Source organism: Leucoraja erinacea, chromosome 38 (assembly GCF_028641065.1).
Source record: "Leucoraja erinacea ecotype New England chromosome 38, Leri_hhj_1, whole genome shotgun sequence".
Taxonomy (NCBI): domain Eukaryota; kingdom Metazoa; phylum Chordata; class Chondrichthyes; order Rajiformes; family Rajidae; genus Leucoraja; species Leucoraja erinaceus.
The window spans coordinates 9,137,037-9,155,348 of NC_073414.1; the positions used below are offsets into that span (position 1 = coordinate 9,137,037).

General features: G+C 45.8%; 1 protein-coding gene across 2 annotated transcripts in view; it reads left to right on the top strand.

The window, feature by feature from the left end:
* LOC129714263 (sodium/calcium exchanger 3-like) overlaps nt 1-18,312 on the top strand; it is a 318,013-nt gene that overhangs the window by 284,665 nt on the left and 15,036 nt on the right. For both annotated transcript variants that reach the window (XR_008726329.1, XM_055663813.1), the window contains exons 3-5: nt 870-973; nt 2,404-2,424; nt 10,756-10,880. Coding sequence is in view for 1 of the 2 variants with exons in the window: in XM_055663813.1 (XP_055519788.1) it covers nt 870-973; nt 2,404-2,424; nt 10,756-10,880 (250 nt within the window). In the remaining variant the exon portion in view is untranslated. The remainder of the gene's footprint in view (nt 1-869; nt 974-2,403; nt 2,425-10,755; nt 10,881-18,312) is intronic.

Sequence of the window (18,312 nt, forward strand, 5' to 3'; positions counted from 1 at the left end):
AGATATAACCATATAACCCATATAACCATATAACCATATAACAATTACAGCACGGAAACAGGCCATCTCGACCGTTCTAGTCCGTGCCGAACACATAATCTCCCCTAGTCCCATATACCTGCACTCAGACCATAACCCTCCATTCCCTTCCCATCCATATAACTATCCAATTTATTTTTAAATGATAAAAACGAACCTGCCTCCACCACCTTCACTGGAAGCTCATTCCACACAGCTACCACTCTCTGAGTAAAGAAGTTCCCCCTCATGTTACCCCTAAACTTCAGTCCCTTAATTCTCAAGTCATGTCCCCTTGTTTGAATCTTCCCTCCTCTCAGTGGGAAAAGCTTTTCCACGTCAACTCTGTCTATCCCTCTCATCATTTTAAAGACCTCTATCAAGTCCCCCCTTAACCTTCTGCGCTCCAGAGAATAAAGACCTAACTTGTTCAACCTATCTCTGTAACTTAGTTGCTGAAACCCAGGCAACATTCTAGTAAATCTCCTCTGTACTCTCTCTATTTTGTTGACATCCTTCCTATAATTAGGCGACCAAAATTGTACACCATATTCCAGAATTGGCCTCACCAATGCCTTGTACAATTTTAACATTACATCCCAACTTCTATACTCAGATAAAGGTAGATCAGGCATGAGTGGGCCGAAGGGCCTTGTATCCGCGCTGTATCTGTAACTAAACTCAAACTAAGCTGTATATATTATTTTACTCTATCCTGATTCCTTTGGTTACCTGCATGGCTGGACTGTAGCTGGAAGAATGTTGGCCATGTTGGTATTCCACTTGTTGCTGCTGTCAGTAATGAAGTGGCTCAAATACTTAGACGTCTGTTTGTCTTCTCCCTACTCCAGGAAGGCAATCCAGGTGAAAATCGTGGATGATGAGGAGTATGAAAAGCAGGAGAACTTCTTTGTCGTCCTGGAGAAGCCAAGATGGATGAAACGTGGAATTTCAGGTTCGTGCCAAAGTCAATAGTGTTTTATGGTCGTATGGCGGGCGAATAAAGGGGCTGTCCCACTTGGGCGACCTAATCCGCGAGTTCTGGCGAGTTTGCCCTCGACTCATACTCGCAGCATAGTCGACACAAGGTCCTAGGAGGTCTTCGTAACTCTCCTTCATGCTCGAGAGTGGTCTCCACGTACTCGAGGCCTCAGCTAGATCGCGGCGTTTTTTTCAACATGTTGAAAAATGCCCGCGAGTAAAAAAAGGTCGCCATGGAAAAAAACGATACTTTTTTTACTCGTAGGTTTAGTCGTAGTAGGTCGGCATGTTAGTCGTAGGTAATCGAGGGTAGTCGAAGGTGGTCGTAGATAGTCTTCATCATAGTCGAAGGGAGGTCGAAGGAGATCGAAGGAGGTCGGCTTCACTCTCCACTATTCGGTGTCCAATTTTCCCGAAGTTAGTTGTAGCTAGTCTTCAACATAGTGGAAGGAGGTTGAAGGAGGTCTTCAACATAGTTGAAGGAGGTCTTCAACATAGTCGAAGGAGGGAGGTCAACATGACATTTTTTCAAACTCTCCTAAACTCTTCGAAACTTGCCAATTAGGTTGCCGCAGTGGGACAGCCCCTTAAGCAAGCCACACGTGGTGAGTCAAAGAGATCTTTATTGTCAAAGCAAGGAGAACAACGCACACGAGAATGGGGGAAAGTTGACCTGGGGCTCATTATTTATACTCTATTGTTGTGTCTGTGTAAGACTGTCCTTACAGTCACCACAAGGGGGCTCTGTATGTTTATCTCAGAATCAGTCATGCAGCCATTTTGGCTTGAATATACCCTGTCGCTGACACGATACAACACGAGTCGACATTAAGTTACTATCCGTCAAACACAACACCTATACCTCTTGTCAACTCCATCCCGCCATTAGCCAGTCACGTGACCCTAACCCCAGTAAGTGGCCTAACCACCAGGTGGCCCCACAGTCATTTGTCCCAGATAGAACAATTAAAACCTTATTCACAGCGGCGCACCAGAATATATAAACACAGTAAGAAAGTAACGCCCAGATCGAAAAGGAATTACTTGCTGTGGTTTTTGCCGGTGCCAAATTCAAGGACTTTATTTTTGGCAAGTCTACAACGGTTGAAAGAGTCACCATTCTGTACGTACAGATCCGCGTCTCCCTCCGATTGGAAGCGTGGGTTCAATTCCCGCTTCTGTACCGTATGCGCGCGGGACATGTTTGTTCAGAATGGTGACCAACTGCCATTTCAACTACCTGTCAAATCACCTTCATTTCAGTATGATTACATTTCCTTACAAAATGCAAAAAAAATTTGCAAAAAAAATCGTGCAATTATAGGCCTTATTTCATGCTGTGGTATAAATATTTTTTTCAGCTGCCGTTTCTTAATATTTCACTTTCTTTCTCTTTCCCCACAGCTCTCTTGCTGACTGACGATGGTAAGCTCTTATTTTGTTACTGCCGTTATTCCATCCACTGTGGGCAGCTGCGGCCATCTTGTGGTGGCCTGTCCGACAGTGTGCCTTCAGGATGCACCAAGCATGCAGAGTTTGGTTTACTTTAGATAGGCACAAAAAAGCTGGGGTAACTCAGTGGGTCAGACAGCATCTGTGGAAAAAAGGAATAGTTGACCTTTCAGGTCGAGACCCTTCTTCAGGCTTTACTTTAGTTTGGAGATACAGCGCAGAAAAAGGGCCTTCGGCCCACCGAGTCCGTGCCGACCAGCGGTCACCCCGCACACTAGCACTATCCTACACACACTGGGGACAATCTATAATTTTTACCAAAGCCAATTAATCAACGAACCTCTAAGTCTTTGGAGTGTGGGAGGAAACCGGAGCACCTGGGGGACACCGGCGCATGCATGGGGAGAACGTACAAACTGCGTACAGACAGCACCCGTAGTCAGGATCGAACCTGGGTCTCTGGCGCTGTGAGGCTGTGACTCTACCGCTGTGCCACTGTGCCGTATAGGTAAGCAGACCATAATAGTGCAAACCAAAGTCCCTCGGGAAAACATACAGCGCTTGCAGTGCCGGAGACCTGGGTTCGATCACGACTACGGGCGCTGTCTGTACGGAGTGTATACGTTCTCCCCGTGACCTGCGTTGGTTTTCTCCGAGATCCTCCCGCACTCCAAAGACGTACGGGTTTGTAGGTTATTTGGCTTGGTGCATGCATACAATTGTCCCTAGATTTTGTAGGATAGTGTTAATGTGAGGGGATCGCTGGACGGTGCGGAGTCAGTGGGCTGAAGAGCCTGTTTCCACGCTGTATAACCATATAACCATATAACAATTACAGCACGGAAACAGGCCATCTCGACCCTTCTAGTCCGTGCCAAACACATAATCTCCCCTAGTCCCATATACCTGCGCTCAGACCATAACCCTCCATTCCCTTCCCATCCATATAACTATCCAATTTATTTTTAAATGATAAAAACGAACCTGCCTCCACCACCTTCACTGGAAGCTCATTCCACACAGCTACCACTCTCTGAGTAAAGAAGTTCCCCCTCATGTTACCCCTAAACTTCAGTCCCTTAATTCTCATGTCATGTCCCCTTGTTTGAATCTTCCCTACTCTCAGTGGGAAAAGCTTTTCCACGTCAACTCTGTCTATCCCTCTCATCATTTTAAAAACCTCTATCAAGTCCCCCCTTAACCTTCTGCGCTCCAAAGAATAAAGCCCTAACTTGTTCAACCTTTCTCTGTAACTTAGAGGCTGAAACTCAGACAACATTCTAGTAAATCTCCTCTGTACTCTCTCTATTTTGTTGACATCCTTCCTATAATTAGGTGACCAAAATTGTACACCATACTCCAGAATTGGCCTCACCAATGCCTTGTATAATTTTAACATTACATCCCAACTTCTATACTCAAAAATAAAACTGTACAAAGACCACAGTAGAAACGAGGAATTGCAGATCTGGGTTTACAGAAAAGTGCACAAAGTGCTGGAGTAATAGGTGGGCAGGGTGGTGCAGTCCTGATCATTCCATCCCAAAACATGACACTATCATTTCGATGGAGTACCACTCAACATCCTTTAAAAGCATTGAAACAGAAAATAAGCGCAGGAGTAGGCCATCCGGCCCTTCGAGTTCCAATTGGCCTCCACTGCCTTCTATGGCAGAGAATTCCACAGATTCACAACTCTCTGGGTGAAGACGTTTTTCCTCATCTCAGTCCTAAATGGCCTACCCCTTATTCTTAAACTGTGACCCCTGGTTCTGGACTCCCCCAACATGGGGAACATTTTTCCTGCATCTCGCCTGTCCAATCCCTTAAGAATGTTATATGTTTCTGTAAGATTCCCTCTCATCCTTCTAAATTCCAGTGAATACAAGCCTATTCTTTCATAGAAACATAGGAACATAGAATATAGGTGCAGGAGTAGGACATTCGGCCCTTCGAGCCTGCACCGCCATTCAATATGATCATGGCTGATCATCCAACTCAGTATCCTGTACCTGCTTTCTCTCCATGCCCCCTGATCCCTTTAGCCACAAGGGCCACATCTAACTCCCTCTTAAATATAGCCAATGAACTGGCCTCAACTACCTTCTATAACCATATAACCATATAACAATTACAGCACGGAAACAGGCCATCTCGGCCCTACAAGTCCGTGCCGAACAACTTTTTTTTCCCTTAGTCCCACCTGCCTGCACTCATACCATAACCCTCCATTCCCTTCTCATCCATATGCCTATCCAATTTATTTTTAAATGATACCAATGAACCTGCCTCCACCACTTCCACTGGGAGCTCATTCCACACCGCTACCACTCTCTGCTTAAAGAAGTTCCCCCTCATATTACCCCTAAACTTCTGTCCCTTAATTCTGAAGTCATGTCCTGTGGCAGAGAGTTCTGTGGCAGAGAGTTCACCATTCACCATTCTTTCATCACGTCAGTCCCTGGAATCCCGGGAATTAACTTGGTGCACTCCCTCAATAGCAAGAATGCCCCTCCTCAAATTAGGAGACCAAAACTGCACATGACACTCTGGGTGTGGTCTAACCAGGGCCCTGTACAACTGCAGTAGGACCTCCTTGCTCCTATACTCAAATCCTCTTGCCTTACACAGAATTTCAGCGATTCACAAACGCACAGGATTTGAACAAAGACAACGGGTCAGGCAGTGAAATTTGACTGCAGAGTACAAATGAGTTGGTTCCAATTCCTTCTCTGTCATTCCCTTTGTCCGACCTCCACCTCAAGCATTCTTCACTCTATTTCTTTAATTAACGCGCTGCGTTTGTACATTAGTGGCAATTATTTTGATTAACTGAAGTCCCTGATGTTTACTGGGACTTCTAGCCTTGCTCATTATGAATGTGTCCTTTGGCACTCAAATATACCTCCCTCCCACGTTTAGTATTAGATGTTTAGTTTAGTTTAGTCGAGTCTAGTTTATTGTCTCGTGTACCGAGGTAGGGTGAAAAGCTTTTATAGACAATAGACAATAGACAATAGGTGCAGGAGTCGGCCATTTGGCCCTTCGAGCCAGCACCGCCATTCAATATGATCATGGCTGATCATCCCCAATCAGTACCCCGTTCCTGCCTTCTCCCCATATCCCCTGACTCCACTATCTTTAAGAGCCCTATCTAGCTCTCACTTGAAAGCATCCAGAGAACCGGCCTCCACCGCCCTCTGAGGCAGAGAATTACACACTCACCACTCTCTGTGAGAAAAAGTGTTTCCTCGTCTCCGTTCTAAATGGCTTACCCCTTATTCTTAAACTGTGTGTGGCCCCTGGTTTTGGACTCCCCCAACATCGGGAACATGTTTCCTGCCTCTAGTGTGTCCAAGCCCTTAACAATCTTATATGTTTCAATGAGATTCCCTCTCATCCTTCTAAACTCCAGTGTGTACAAGCCCAGCCGCTCCATTCTCTCAGCATTTTGTTGCGTGCTCTCCAGTCAGCGGGAAGACTATACGTGATTATAATCGAGCTGTTCACAGTGACTAGGTACATGCTAAAGGAATAACATTTGTCCTGTATAGAGTGGATGTGGAGAGGATGTTTCCACTAGTGGGAAATTTTAAGACCAGAGGCCACAGCCTCAGAATTAAAGGACGTTCCTTTAGGAAGGAGATGAGGAGAAATGTCTTTAGCAAAGTGTGGTGAATCTGTGGAATTCATTGCCACAGAAGGCTGTGGAGGCCAAGTCCGCGGATATTTTTAATACGGAGATAGATAGATTCTTGATTACATAGATACGTAGACACGGAGACAATAGGTACAGGAGTAGGCCAATCGGCCCTTCGAGTCAGCACCGCCATTCAATGTGATCATGGCTGATCATCCACAATCAGTACCCCGTTCCTGCTTTCTCCCCATGTCCCTTGATTCCATTAGCCCTAAGAGCTCTATCTAGCTCTCTTTTGAATGCATCCTGTGAATTGGCCTCCACTGCCCTCTGAGGCAGAGAATTCCACAGACTCACAACTCTCTGTGTGAAATATCTTTCCCTCATGTCAGTTCTAAATGTCTTACCCCTTATTCTTAAACTGTGGCCCCTGGTTCTGGACTCCCCCAACATCGGGGACATGTTTCCTGCATCTAGCCTGTCCAATCCCATAATCATTTTAAATGTTTCTAAGATCCCCTCTCATCCTAAATTCCAGTGAATACAAACCCAGTCGACCCATTCTTTCATCATATGACAGTCCTGCCATCCCGGGAATTAACCTGGTGAACCTACGCTGCACTCCCTCAATAGCAAGAATGTCCTTCTTCAAATTAGGATAGATATGATATCAGGAAAAGTTTTAATATGGTGGCATGGTGGTGCAGCGGTAGAGTTGCTGCCTCACTGAACCATGAGACCCGGGTTCGATCCTGACTACGGGTGCTGTCTGTACGGAGTTTGCACGTTCTCCCCGTGGCCGTGCAGGTTTTCGCCGGCTGCTCCAGTCTCCTCCTGCTCTCCAAAGACGTGCAGGTTTGTGGGTTAATTTGCCCTCTGTAAGTTGTCCTGAGTGTGTGTAGGATAGAATTAGTGTACGGGGGATCATTGGTTGGAATGTACTTGGTGGGCCGAAGGGCCTGTTTCCATCCTGCATTTGTAAACTAAACTAAAATAGGCCACAGGTTGTGGAGAACATTCAAGGGACCAGTGTTAAAAAACCCATTTAGGTAATGTTCCTATAAAAGCTTTTCACTGGACCCCAAACTGGTGACAATAAACTAAACGCAAATTCAAATTAAACTCAAAAGAGTTAGATGAGTGTTTTTTTAGATGGTTGTGAGCCTTAATGGTAGCGTTTATTTCAAGAGCACCACAATACAAAAGCAAGGATGTAATCCTGAGGCTCTATAAGGCGCTGGGCAGGGCAGGCCGCATTTGGAGTATTGTAGTCAATTTTGGGCCCCATATCTGAGGAAGGATGTGCTGGCTCTGGAGAGGGTCCAGAGGAGGTTTACGAGAATGATCCCAGGAATTAACCTACGATGAGCATTTGTTGGCACTGGGCCTGTACTCGCTGGAGTTCAGAAGGTTGAGGGGGGAACTCATTGAAACGTACAGTATAGTGAAAGGCCTGGATAGAGTGGATGTGGAGAGGATGTTTCCACTAGTGGGAGAGTCTACGACCAGAGGTCTTATCCTCAGAATTAAAGAACGTTCTTTTACGAAGGGAGGAGGAATTTCTTTAGTCAGAGGGTGGTGAAGTTATGGAATTCATTGCCACAGAAGGCCATGGAGGGAAAGTTAATGAATATTCTTAAGGCTGAGATTGATAGATTCTTGATTAATAAGGTTGTCAAGGGTTATCAAGGATGATCAGCCATGATCATATTGAATGGCGGTGCAGGCTCAAAGGGCCGAATGGCCTACTCCTGCACCTATTTTCTATGTTTCTATGTTATGGGGAAGAAGGGAGGGATAATGGGGTTAGGAGGGAGAGATAGATCAGCCATGATTGAATGGTGGAATGGTGGAGACTTGATGGGCCGAATGGCCTAATTCTGAACATGAATTTAAGAATGGTAGACAAAAATGCTGGAGAAACTCAGCGGCTGCAGCAGCATCTATGGAGCGAAGGAAACAGGCAACGTTTCGGGCCCGAAACCCTCCTACAGACCCTATTTCATGATCGCTCTTCCACAAAGGCCATTGAAAGCAGGGACTTTGAATATTTTCAATGTAGAGCTACTGTACTGTAGCTGGGGATATAATATGCCAGGATTAAAATGTTTTGTAAGGGATTGTGAGCAATGAAGAGAATTCAGTCATAATCTTATTAAGCATGGAGACTGCCTGAGGGATCAAGTGACCTCATCCTAATTAGTATGAAGATTAAGTGAGATATTACAACTGAGATTAATTTTACATGGAGCTACAAACTAATTAACTTTTCAAAAATAGGCTTTGGCAATCATTAGTTAAGAGTCTGCTCCATTAAGAATAAATTGTAAAATTAACCGAGGTTGATTTTGCTTTATCTAGTATCGAGTTCAGCTTCAATATTTAAGAGATTTTTGGATAGGCACATGGATTTGCAAGGAATGGAGGGATATGAATTTCGTGCAGGCAGATATCAAATGGTTTAAGAAGGAACTGCAGATGCTGGAAAATCGAAGGTTGACAAAAGTGCTGGAGAAACTCAGCAGGTGAGGCAGCATCTATGGAGTGAAGGAAATAGGCGACGTTTCGGGCCGAAACCCTTCTTCAGACTGATGTGAGGGAGGGTGGGGGGAGAGAAAGGAGAAAGGAAGAGGCGGAGCCAGAGGGCTGAGGGAGAGCTGAGAAGAGGAGACAGCAAGGGCTACCGGAAATTGGAGAAGTCAATGTTTATGCCGCTAGGGTGCAGACTGCCCAAGTGGAATATGAGGTGCTGCTCCTCCAATTTCTGGTGGTGCTCACTCTGGCCATGGAGGAGGCCCAGGACAGAGAGGCCGGATTGGGAATGGGAGGGGGAGTTGAAGTGCTGAGCCACCGGGAGATCAGGTTGGTTAATGCGGACCGAGCGGAGGTGTTTCGGCGAAACGATCGCCCAGCCTACGCTTGGTCTCACCGATGTAGATCGGCTGACATCAAATGGTCTTGGTTTGGTGTCATGGTCGGCATAGACATGGTGGGCCGAAAGGCCTGTTCTTGTGCAGGACTCTTCCAAGTTCTATGAGGTGAGAGGGGGAAATGGCGATGTGTAGGGCAAGCTTTTCACACAGAGGTTTGTGAGGGCTCGGAAATCGTTGCCACGAGTGGTTGTAGCGGCAGATACGATAGTGGCGTTTAAGAGGCTTTTAGACAGGCACATGGATATGCAGGGAATAGAGGCATATGGATCACATGCAAGCAAATGAGATCACTTTAACTTGGCATTGTGCTCAGCACGCACATTGTGGGCCGAATGGCCTGGCCCTGTGCTATACTGTACTGTTCTATGCTCAGTGTAGAATATCTCATGGCACAATGGAAATGAAAGATAAGGAGCTCATGGATAATATTTATAATTCAATTCATATTTTCTTTTAAATCAGATGAATTAAAGGGGTCAGGGGTTATGGGGAGAAGGCAGGAGAATGGAGTTAGCAGGGAGAGATAGATCAGCCATGATTGAATGGCGGAGTAGGCTTGATGGGCCGAATGGCCTAATTCTTTTCCTATCTCTTATGATTTTATGAATTGGTCCCTAATAATGTTATTACATTGCTGTGTGTGGCTGTCTGTTCAGTAGTTTAGGCCACATTGTGAGCTGAAGGGCCCATTTCTGTGCTGTACTCTTCTATGTTCTGTTAATATCAAAATGGAGGATGCCCAGCATCCTCTTGCTCACCTAGGCCACATCACATTTCTTGGCCTGATGTGGCTGCATTACTTTAGTTTTTAGTTCCATTTATTGATTTAGTGATTTGAGAATTAAGGGGCAGAAGTTTAGGGGTAACATGAGGGGGAACTTCTTTACTCAGAGAGTGGTAGCGGTGTGGAATGAGCTTACAGTGAAGTGGTGGAGGCAGGTTCGTTTTATAATTTAAAAATAAATTGGATAGGCATATGGATGAGAAGGGAATGGAGGGTTATGGTATGAGTGCAGGCAGGTGGGACTAAGGGAAAAAAGTTGTTCGGCACGGACTTGTAGGGCCGAGATGGCCTGTTTCCGTGCTGTAATTGTTATATGGTTACATGGTTATTGTCATTAGTACAGCGAAAAGCTTTCCTTGTGTGCTATCCAGTCAGTGGCTAGACTATACATGACGCTGTCTGCAGTGTACAGATATAAGATGAAGGGAATAATGTTTAGTGCAAGATAAAGTCCAGTAAATTTCAATTAAAGAGAGTCTGAGGGTCACCAATGAGGTAGATAGTAGTTCAGGACCGCTCTCTGGTTTGTGGTAGGATGGTTCAGTTGCCTGATAACAGCTGGGAAGAAACTGCCTCTGAATCTGGAGGTGTGTGTGTTTTCACACTTCAAGATTCAAGATTCAAGAGAGTTTATTGTCATGTGTCCCAGATAGGACAATGAAAGTTTGCCCGATGGAAGAGGGGAGAATGGCCGGGGTGCGACTGGTCCTTGATGATGCTGCTGGGCCTTGCCGAGGCAGCGTGAGGTGTAGATGGAGTGGATGGGAAGGGAGGTCGGTTTGCGTGATGGTCTGGGTTGCGTCCACAATTCTCTGCAATTCCTCGCGGTCCTGGATGGAGCTGTTCCCAAACCGGGCTGCGATGCTTCCTGATAGAGTGCTTTCTACGGCACATCTGTAGAAGTGCCATCAAGCGAAATGTCTAACTACCTGTTTCCTAACATGCAGATGAAGACAATAAGAAACTGTCGGCAGAGGAGGAGGAAGCTCGGCGCATTGCGGAGATGGGGAAACCAATCCTTGGGGAACATTCCAAGTTGGAGGTCGTCATTGAAGAATCGTACGAATTTAAGGTACTTTCTAAAAAATGCTATGAGTAATCTATGATTACAAGGCTGTTGCCAGCACTAAAGGGTGTGAGCTACAGGGAGAGGTTGAGTAGGCTGGGTCTCTATTCCATGGAGTGTAGGAGGATGAGGGATGATCTTATAGAGGTGTATAAAATCATGAGAGGAATAGATCGGGCAGACGCACAGTCTCTTGCCCAGAGTAGAGGAATCGAGGACCAGAGGACATTCTAGCTTCAGGTTCCTGGGAGTCAACATCTCCGATGACCTCTCTTGGACCCACAATACCTCAACTCTGATCAAGAAGGCTCATCAGCGTCTCTTCTTCCTGAGGAGACTGAAGAAGGTCCATCTGTCTCCTCAGATCCTGGTGAACTTCTACCGCTGCACCATTGAGAGCATCCTTACCAACTGCATCACAGTATGGTACGGCAACTGCTCTGTCTCCGACCGGAAGGCATTGCAGAGGGTGGTGAAAATTGCCCAACGCATCACCGGTTCCTCGCTCCCCTCCATTGAGTCTGTCCAAAGCAAGCGCTGTCTGTGGAGGGCGCTCAGCATCGCCAAGGACTGCTCTCACCCCAACCATGGACTGTTTACCCTCCTACCATCCGGGAAGCGCTACAGGTCTCTCCGTTGCCGAACCAGCAGGTCGAGGAACAGCTTCTTCCCGGCGGCTGTCACTCTACTCAACAACGTACCTCGGTGACTGCCAATCACCACCCCCCCCCCCCCCCCGGACACTTATTATTATTTATTCAAATCGTTTGCTATGTCGCTCTTCCAGGGAGATGCTAAATGCATTTTGTTGTCTCTGTACTGTACACTGATAATGACATATAAAAATGAATCTGAATCTGAATCTGACATTGGTTCAAGGTGAAAGGGCAAAGATTTAATAGGGATCTTCGGGGTAACTTTTCCACACAGAGGGTGGTGGGTGTATGGAACGAGCTGCCAGAGGAGGTAGTTGAGGCTGGGACTATCACAACGTTTAAGAAACAGTTGGATAGGTACATGGATAGGACAGGTTTGGAGGGATGTGGACCAAACGCTGGCAGGTGGGACATGTTGGCCAGTGTGGGCAAGTTGGGCCGAAGGGCCTGTTGCCAGACTGTATAACTATGACTCTATGCTTCTTAACTCCCAGCAATATTTCAAAGACGTCAGCATTCTGTGTAGTGGAGGAACTCCATGCAGCACCTTTAGCTTAGTTTGGAGATACAGCGTGGAAACAGGCCCTTCGGCCCACCGAGTCCGTGCCGACCCATTGATCCCCGCGCACTAACACCACTCCACACACACACAGGAGACAATATACTATTTTGCTGAAGGCAAGAGAAGGGTCTCGACCTGAAACGTCACCTATTCCTTCGCTCCATAGATGCTGCCTCACCCGCTGAGTTTCCCCAGCATTTTTGTCTCCCTTCGATTTTTCCAGCATCTGCAGATCTTTCTTTAAACATTTCGCTGAAGGCAATTGACTAATGCCCCTGTCCCACTTAGGAAACCTGAACGGAAACCTCTGGAGACTTTGTGCCCCACCCAAAGGTTTCCGTGCGGTTCCCGGAGGTTTTTGTCAGTCTCCCTACCTGCTTCCACTACCTGCAACCTCCTGCAACCTCCAGGAACCGCGCGGAAACCTTGGGTGGGGCGCAAAGTCTCCAGAGGTTTCCGTTCAGGTTTCCTAAGTGGGACAGGGGCATTAGAAACCTGTACGTCTTTAGAATGTGGGAGGAAAGCCAAGATCCCGGAGAAACCCCACGGGGAGAACGTGCAAACTCCATACAGACAGCACCCGTAGTCGGGATGGGATCCGGATCTCTGGTGCTGTGAGGCAGCAACTCTACCGCTGAGCCACCGTGCCACCTAAAGTGGGTGAGGGAAGGATGGAATGAAGGGAAATACCCTGATGGGGAGAAATAATGTGGTGTTAAAGGGACAGTGAGATCTTGGTGTAATGTTTTTCTAAGGGATAGACTGCAGAATGTTATACAGTCTGTGAGGTAATATTATAGTCTGGTTCACTGTAGCCCTTTTGATGTGCATTTAATGTTGGCATAATTCATTTTTACAGCCATACAACATCTTTTGCTTCACCATTCCAGTTCTTCATATTTCAACATAGTCCTCAATCCTCCTTCAAAATGTTTCTCTTGAACACAAAAACACAGCCTTTTTTAAATTATTATTATTTTTTTTTCTCTTTCTCTTTCAAGTTCAAGTTCAAGTGAGTTTATTGTCACGTGTCCCTGTATAGGACAATGAAATTCTTGCTTTGCTTCAGCACACAAAACATAGTAGGCATTTACTACAAAACAGATCAGTGTGTCCATTTACCACAATATTAATATATACACACATGAATAAATAAACTGATAAAGTGCAAATAACAGATAATGGGTTATTAATAATCAGAGTTTTGTCCGAGCCAGGTTTAATAGCCTGATGGCTGTGGGGAAGTAGCTATTCCTGAACCTGGATGTTGCAGTCTTCAGGCTCCTGTACCTTCTACCTGAAGGTAGCAGGGGGGTGAGTGTGTGGCCAGGATGGTGTGGGTCTTTGATGATACTGCCAGCCTTTTTGAGGCAGCGACTGCGATAAATCCCCTCGATGGAAGGAAGGTCAGAGCCGATGATGGACTGGGCAGTGTTTACTACTTTTTGTAGTCTTTTCCTCTCCAGGGCGCTCAAGTTGCCGAACTAAGCCACGATGCAACCGGTCAGCATGCTCTCTACTGTAGAAGTTAGAGAGAGTCTTGGAGCCTAGCGGATGGGGAGAGGGGTATATATGTTTTGTACTGTCCTGTACTGTTTGTTGGTGTTCTGTGTAAATTTGTGTTTATAACTTGAAAACCAGCAACCATGCCGCCCTTTCTATGCATGTTTCTGCGCTGAGTGCAGAATCTGGGCCAATGCAGTTTTGGTCGCCTCGACTCCAGAATTAGGGACCACAGTTTAAGAATAAGGAGTAAGCCATTTAGAACGGAGACGAGGAAACACTTTTTCTCACCGAGAGTGGTGAGTCTGTGGAATTCTCTGCCTCAGAGGGCGGTGGAGGCAGGTTCTCTGGATGCTTTCAAGAGAGAGCTAGATAGGACTCTTAAAGTTAGCGGAGCCATTCAATGTGATCATGGCTGATCATCCCCAATCTGTACCGCGTTCCTGCCTTCTCCCCATATCCCCTGACTCCGCTATCTTTAAGAGCCCTATCTAGTTCTCTCTTGAAAGTATCCAGAGAACCTGCCTCCACTGCCCTCTACAGAGCCACTACTCTCTGTGAGAAAAAGTGTTTCCTTGTCTCCGTTCTAAATGGCTTACCCCTTATTCTTAAACTGTGGCCCCTGGTTCTGGACTCCCCCAACATCCGGAACATGTTTTCTGCATCTAGCGTGTCCAAACCCTTAACAATCTTATATGTTTCAATGAGATACCCTCTCATCCTTATAAATTCAAAAGTATACGAGCCCAGCCGCTCCATTCTCTCAGCATATGACAGTCCCGCCATCCCGGGAATTAACCTTGTAAACCTACGCTGCACTCCCTCAATAGCAAGAATGTCCTTCCTCAAATGAGGGGACCAAAACTGCACACAATACTCCAGGTGTGGTCTCACTAGGGCTCTGTACAACTGCAGAAGGACCTCTTTACTCCTATACTCGACTCCTCTTGTTATAAAGGCCAACATGCCATTCGCTTTCTTCACTGCCTGCTGTACCTGCATGCTTACTTTCATAGACTGATGAACAAGGACTCCCAGATCCCGTTGTACTTCCCCTTTTCCCAACTTGACGCCACTTAGATAGTAATCTGCCTTCCTGTTTTTGATACCAAAGTGGATACCAAATAGGATAGTACTCAGTGGTTGGCATGTACTCGGTGGGCCGAAGGGCCTGTTTCCGCAAACTCTCAACTATATCTCTGAACTCTAAACCAAATCAATAATTTCTAGCTTTGAAATGGTTTTACCAAGTTTATCCAAGGAATAAAAATATCTGTGATCAAGATTCATATCCTACGCTAACTTCAGAGTTAAGGAATACAGCATAAGATTATAAAACATAGAAACATAGAATTAATTAATGTTTAATATATAAAATTTTACAAGTAGTTTAAATTTATCATTGTGTGTTAAAGTCAATTTAAGTATGCTGCTGCTGGATATTCTGTACCCGTCTGAATAATAATTCTGCAATGGACATCATTGGTACTAATAAATTAATTTAACATATTTTAGATTTCCCATGTGCGTGGTCTTGTAGAAGCAATAGTTTCTGCCTGTTCCTACTTTCCAAAGACATTAAATGTTTCCTTGGAATTGTGTACAACTATTTAATTCTGGGGGAGATTATCATATGAGGAGAATTTCGACCCGAAAATGTCGCCTATTTGCTTATCGCTCCATAGATGCTGCCTCACCCGCTGAGTTTCACCAGCATTTTTGTCTCCCCTTATCATATGTGGAGCGTGCATTTCAGAGTTTAGTTTAGTTTAGAGATACAGCATGGAAACAGGCCCTTCAGCCCGACGAGTCCACACTGACCATTGATCACCTATTCACACTACGTCGCCTATTTCCTTCGCTCCATAGATGCTGCTGCACCCGCTGAGTTTCTCCAGCATTTTTGTCTACCTTCGATTTTCCAGCATCTGCAGTTCCTTCTTGAACCCATTCGCACCAGTTTAGTTTAGTTTAGAGATACAGCGCGGAAACAGGTCCTTCGGCCCACCGAGTCCGCCCCAACCAGCGATCACTCCGCCTCTTCCTTTCTTCTTCCCGACCCCCCACCCCCGCATCAGTCTGAAGAAGGGTCTCGACCCGAAACGTCGCCTATTTCCTTCGCTCCATAGATGCTGCCTCACCCGTTGAGTTTCTCCAGCATTTTTTGTCTACCCATTCACACTAGTTTAGATTAGTTTAGTTTAGAGATACAGCATGGAAACAGGCCCTTCGGCCCATCGAGTCCGCACCGACCAGCGATCCCCGCACACTAACTCTACCCTATACACACTAGGGACAATTTGTACATTGATACAAAACCAATTCACCATGTTCTACCTAACCTACAGTTCGATGTTGTCACACTTTCTCATCCACCACCTACACACTTGGGGTAATTTACAGAGGGGCCAATAAACCTACAAACCCGCACAGCTTTGGGATGTGGGAGGAAACCGGAGCGCCCGGAGGAAACCCACCGGGGGAACATGAAAACTCCACACAAGCAGCACCCAAAGTCAGGATCAATGTCAGCAGTGGGTCGAACTGCATCTGTCGGAGGAAAGGAATCATTAATGGTTTGGGTCAAGGGCACTTGTGTCTCCAGCTCTAGCCAGGACGGTACATTACCTGGAGAGGAAACTGCAGCATGTCTTGATGGGTGAGCTTACAGGATCAGAAGGTGCAGTTTAGTTTAGTTACAGATATAAACATGCCCTTTCATAGCAATAGGATTTGAGTATAGGAGCAGGGAGGTGCTACCTCAGTTGTACAGGGTCTTGGTGAGACCACACCTGGAGTATTGCGTACAGTTTTGGTCTCCAAATCTGAGGAAAGACATTCTTGCCATAGAGGGAGTACAGAGAAGGTTCACCAGACTGATTCCTGGGATGTCAGGACTTTCATATGAAGAAAGACTGGATAGACTCGGCTTGAATTTAGAAGATTGAGGGGGGATCTTAGACAAGCTTTCAAAATTCTTAAGGGGTTGGACAGGCTAGATGCAGGAAGATTGTTCCCCATGTTGGGGAAGTCCAGAACAAGGGGTTGCAGTTTAAGTATAAGGGGGAAATCTTTTAGAACCGAGATGAGAAAAACATTTTTTTTTCCACACACAGAGAGTGGTGAATCTGTGGAATTCTCTGCCACAGAAGGTAGTTGAGGCCACAGTTCATTGGCTATATTTAAGAGGGAGTTAGATGTGGCCCTTGTGGCTAAAGGTATCAGGGGGTATGGAGGGAAAGCAGGTACGGGATACTGAGTTGGATGATCAGCCATGATCATATTGAATGGCGGTGCAGGCTCGAAGGGCCGAATGGCCTACTCCTGCACCTAATTTCTATGAATCTATGAATCTACCTCGGTACACGTGACAATAAACTAAACTGAATCGAACAAACGTATGTAAGAATTGTATGTAAGAATTAAGGAAATGGTAGACAGAAAATCAGACTGCAGACTGATCTGCCCTTGGCATTTATCATGTTAGACTCTTGCTAATCTTTTTGCACACCCGTAAAGACTCTAATAATTCTTTTCCTGAAGCATGCTGCTTTTTTCATCTTGTTTTGTCTGTTTGTGGATTGAAAAATAACTCATTTGACAAATCTGTAATGAGTTTTGTGTAGTCAGAGCCAGCAGGGTGACTTTAAACTCGTGGATGTGGTGCATTTTATTTCTCAAAGATATCTTTTTTTTTTGCAAAAATAAGTTTATTCCAAGATAAAAATGATGTTGCAAGGGAATCTAAGGTACACTATTCTAATGCCCCCGTCCCACTTAGGAAACCTGAACGGAAACCTCTGGAGACTTTGCGCCCCACCCAAGGTTTCCGTGCGGTTCCCGGAGGTTTTTGTCAGTCTCCCTACCCGCTTCCACTACCTGCAACCTCCGGCAACCACCTGCAACCTCCGGGAACCGCACGGAAACCTTGGATGGGGCGCAAAGTCTCCAGAGGTTTCCGTTCAGGTTTCCTAAGTGGGACAGGGGCATAAGGAAACACCAATTCATTAAAAAATATATATATATATGTGCAGCTATTAAAGCAAAACTCTATAGTTTGACGGCACTGGGCCTGTACTCGTAGGAGTAAAGAAGGATGAGGGGTCACCTCAAGAAAACGTAGCGAATAGTGAAAGGACAGGGTGGATGTGGAGAGGATGTTTCCACTAGTGGGAGAGTCTAGGACCAGAGGTCACAGCCTCAGAATTAAAGAATGTTCCTTTTGGAAGGAGATAGGGAGGAATTTCTTCAGTCAGAGGGTGGTGAATCTCTGGAATCCATTGCCACAGATGGCCGTGGAGGCCAATCAGTGGATATTTTTAAGGCAGAGATAGATAGATTCTTGATTAATACGGGTGTCAGAGGTTATGGGGAGAAGGGGGTTAAGAGGGAGAGATAGAGCAGCCATAGTTGAATGGCGGAGAAGACTTGATGGGCCGAATGGCCTAATTCTGCCCCTATCACTTATGAACATGAACATATTCTGGTCTAAGATGCAGCAGCGGTCCCGGAAATCGGCCATCTTGCCCGTAACACCACGTGCATCTCAACAATATTCCAGTCTAAAAAAGGGTTCCAACCAGAAACATCTCCTATTTATTTTCTCCAGAGATGTTGTCTGACCCGCTGAGTTACTCCGGCATTTTGTGTCTATCTTGGGTATAAACCAGTATCAGTAGATCCATTCTATCATTTGCCAGGCGTTGGCCCATTCCCA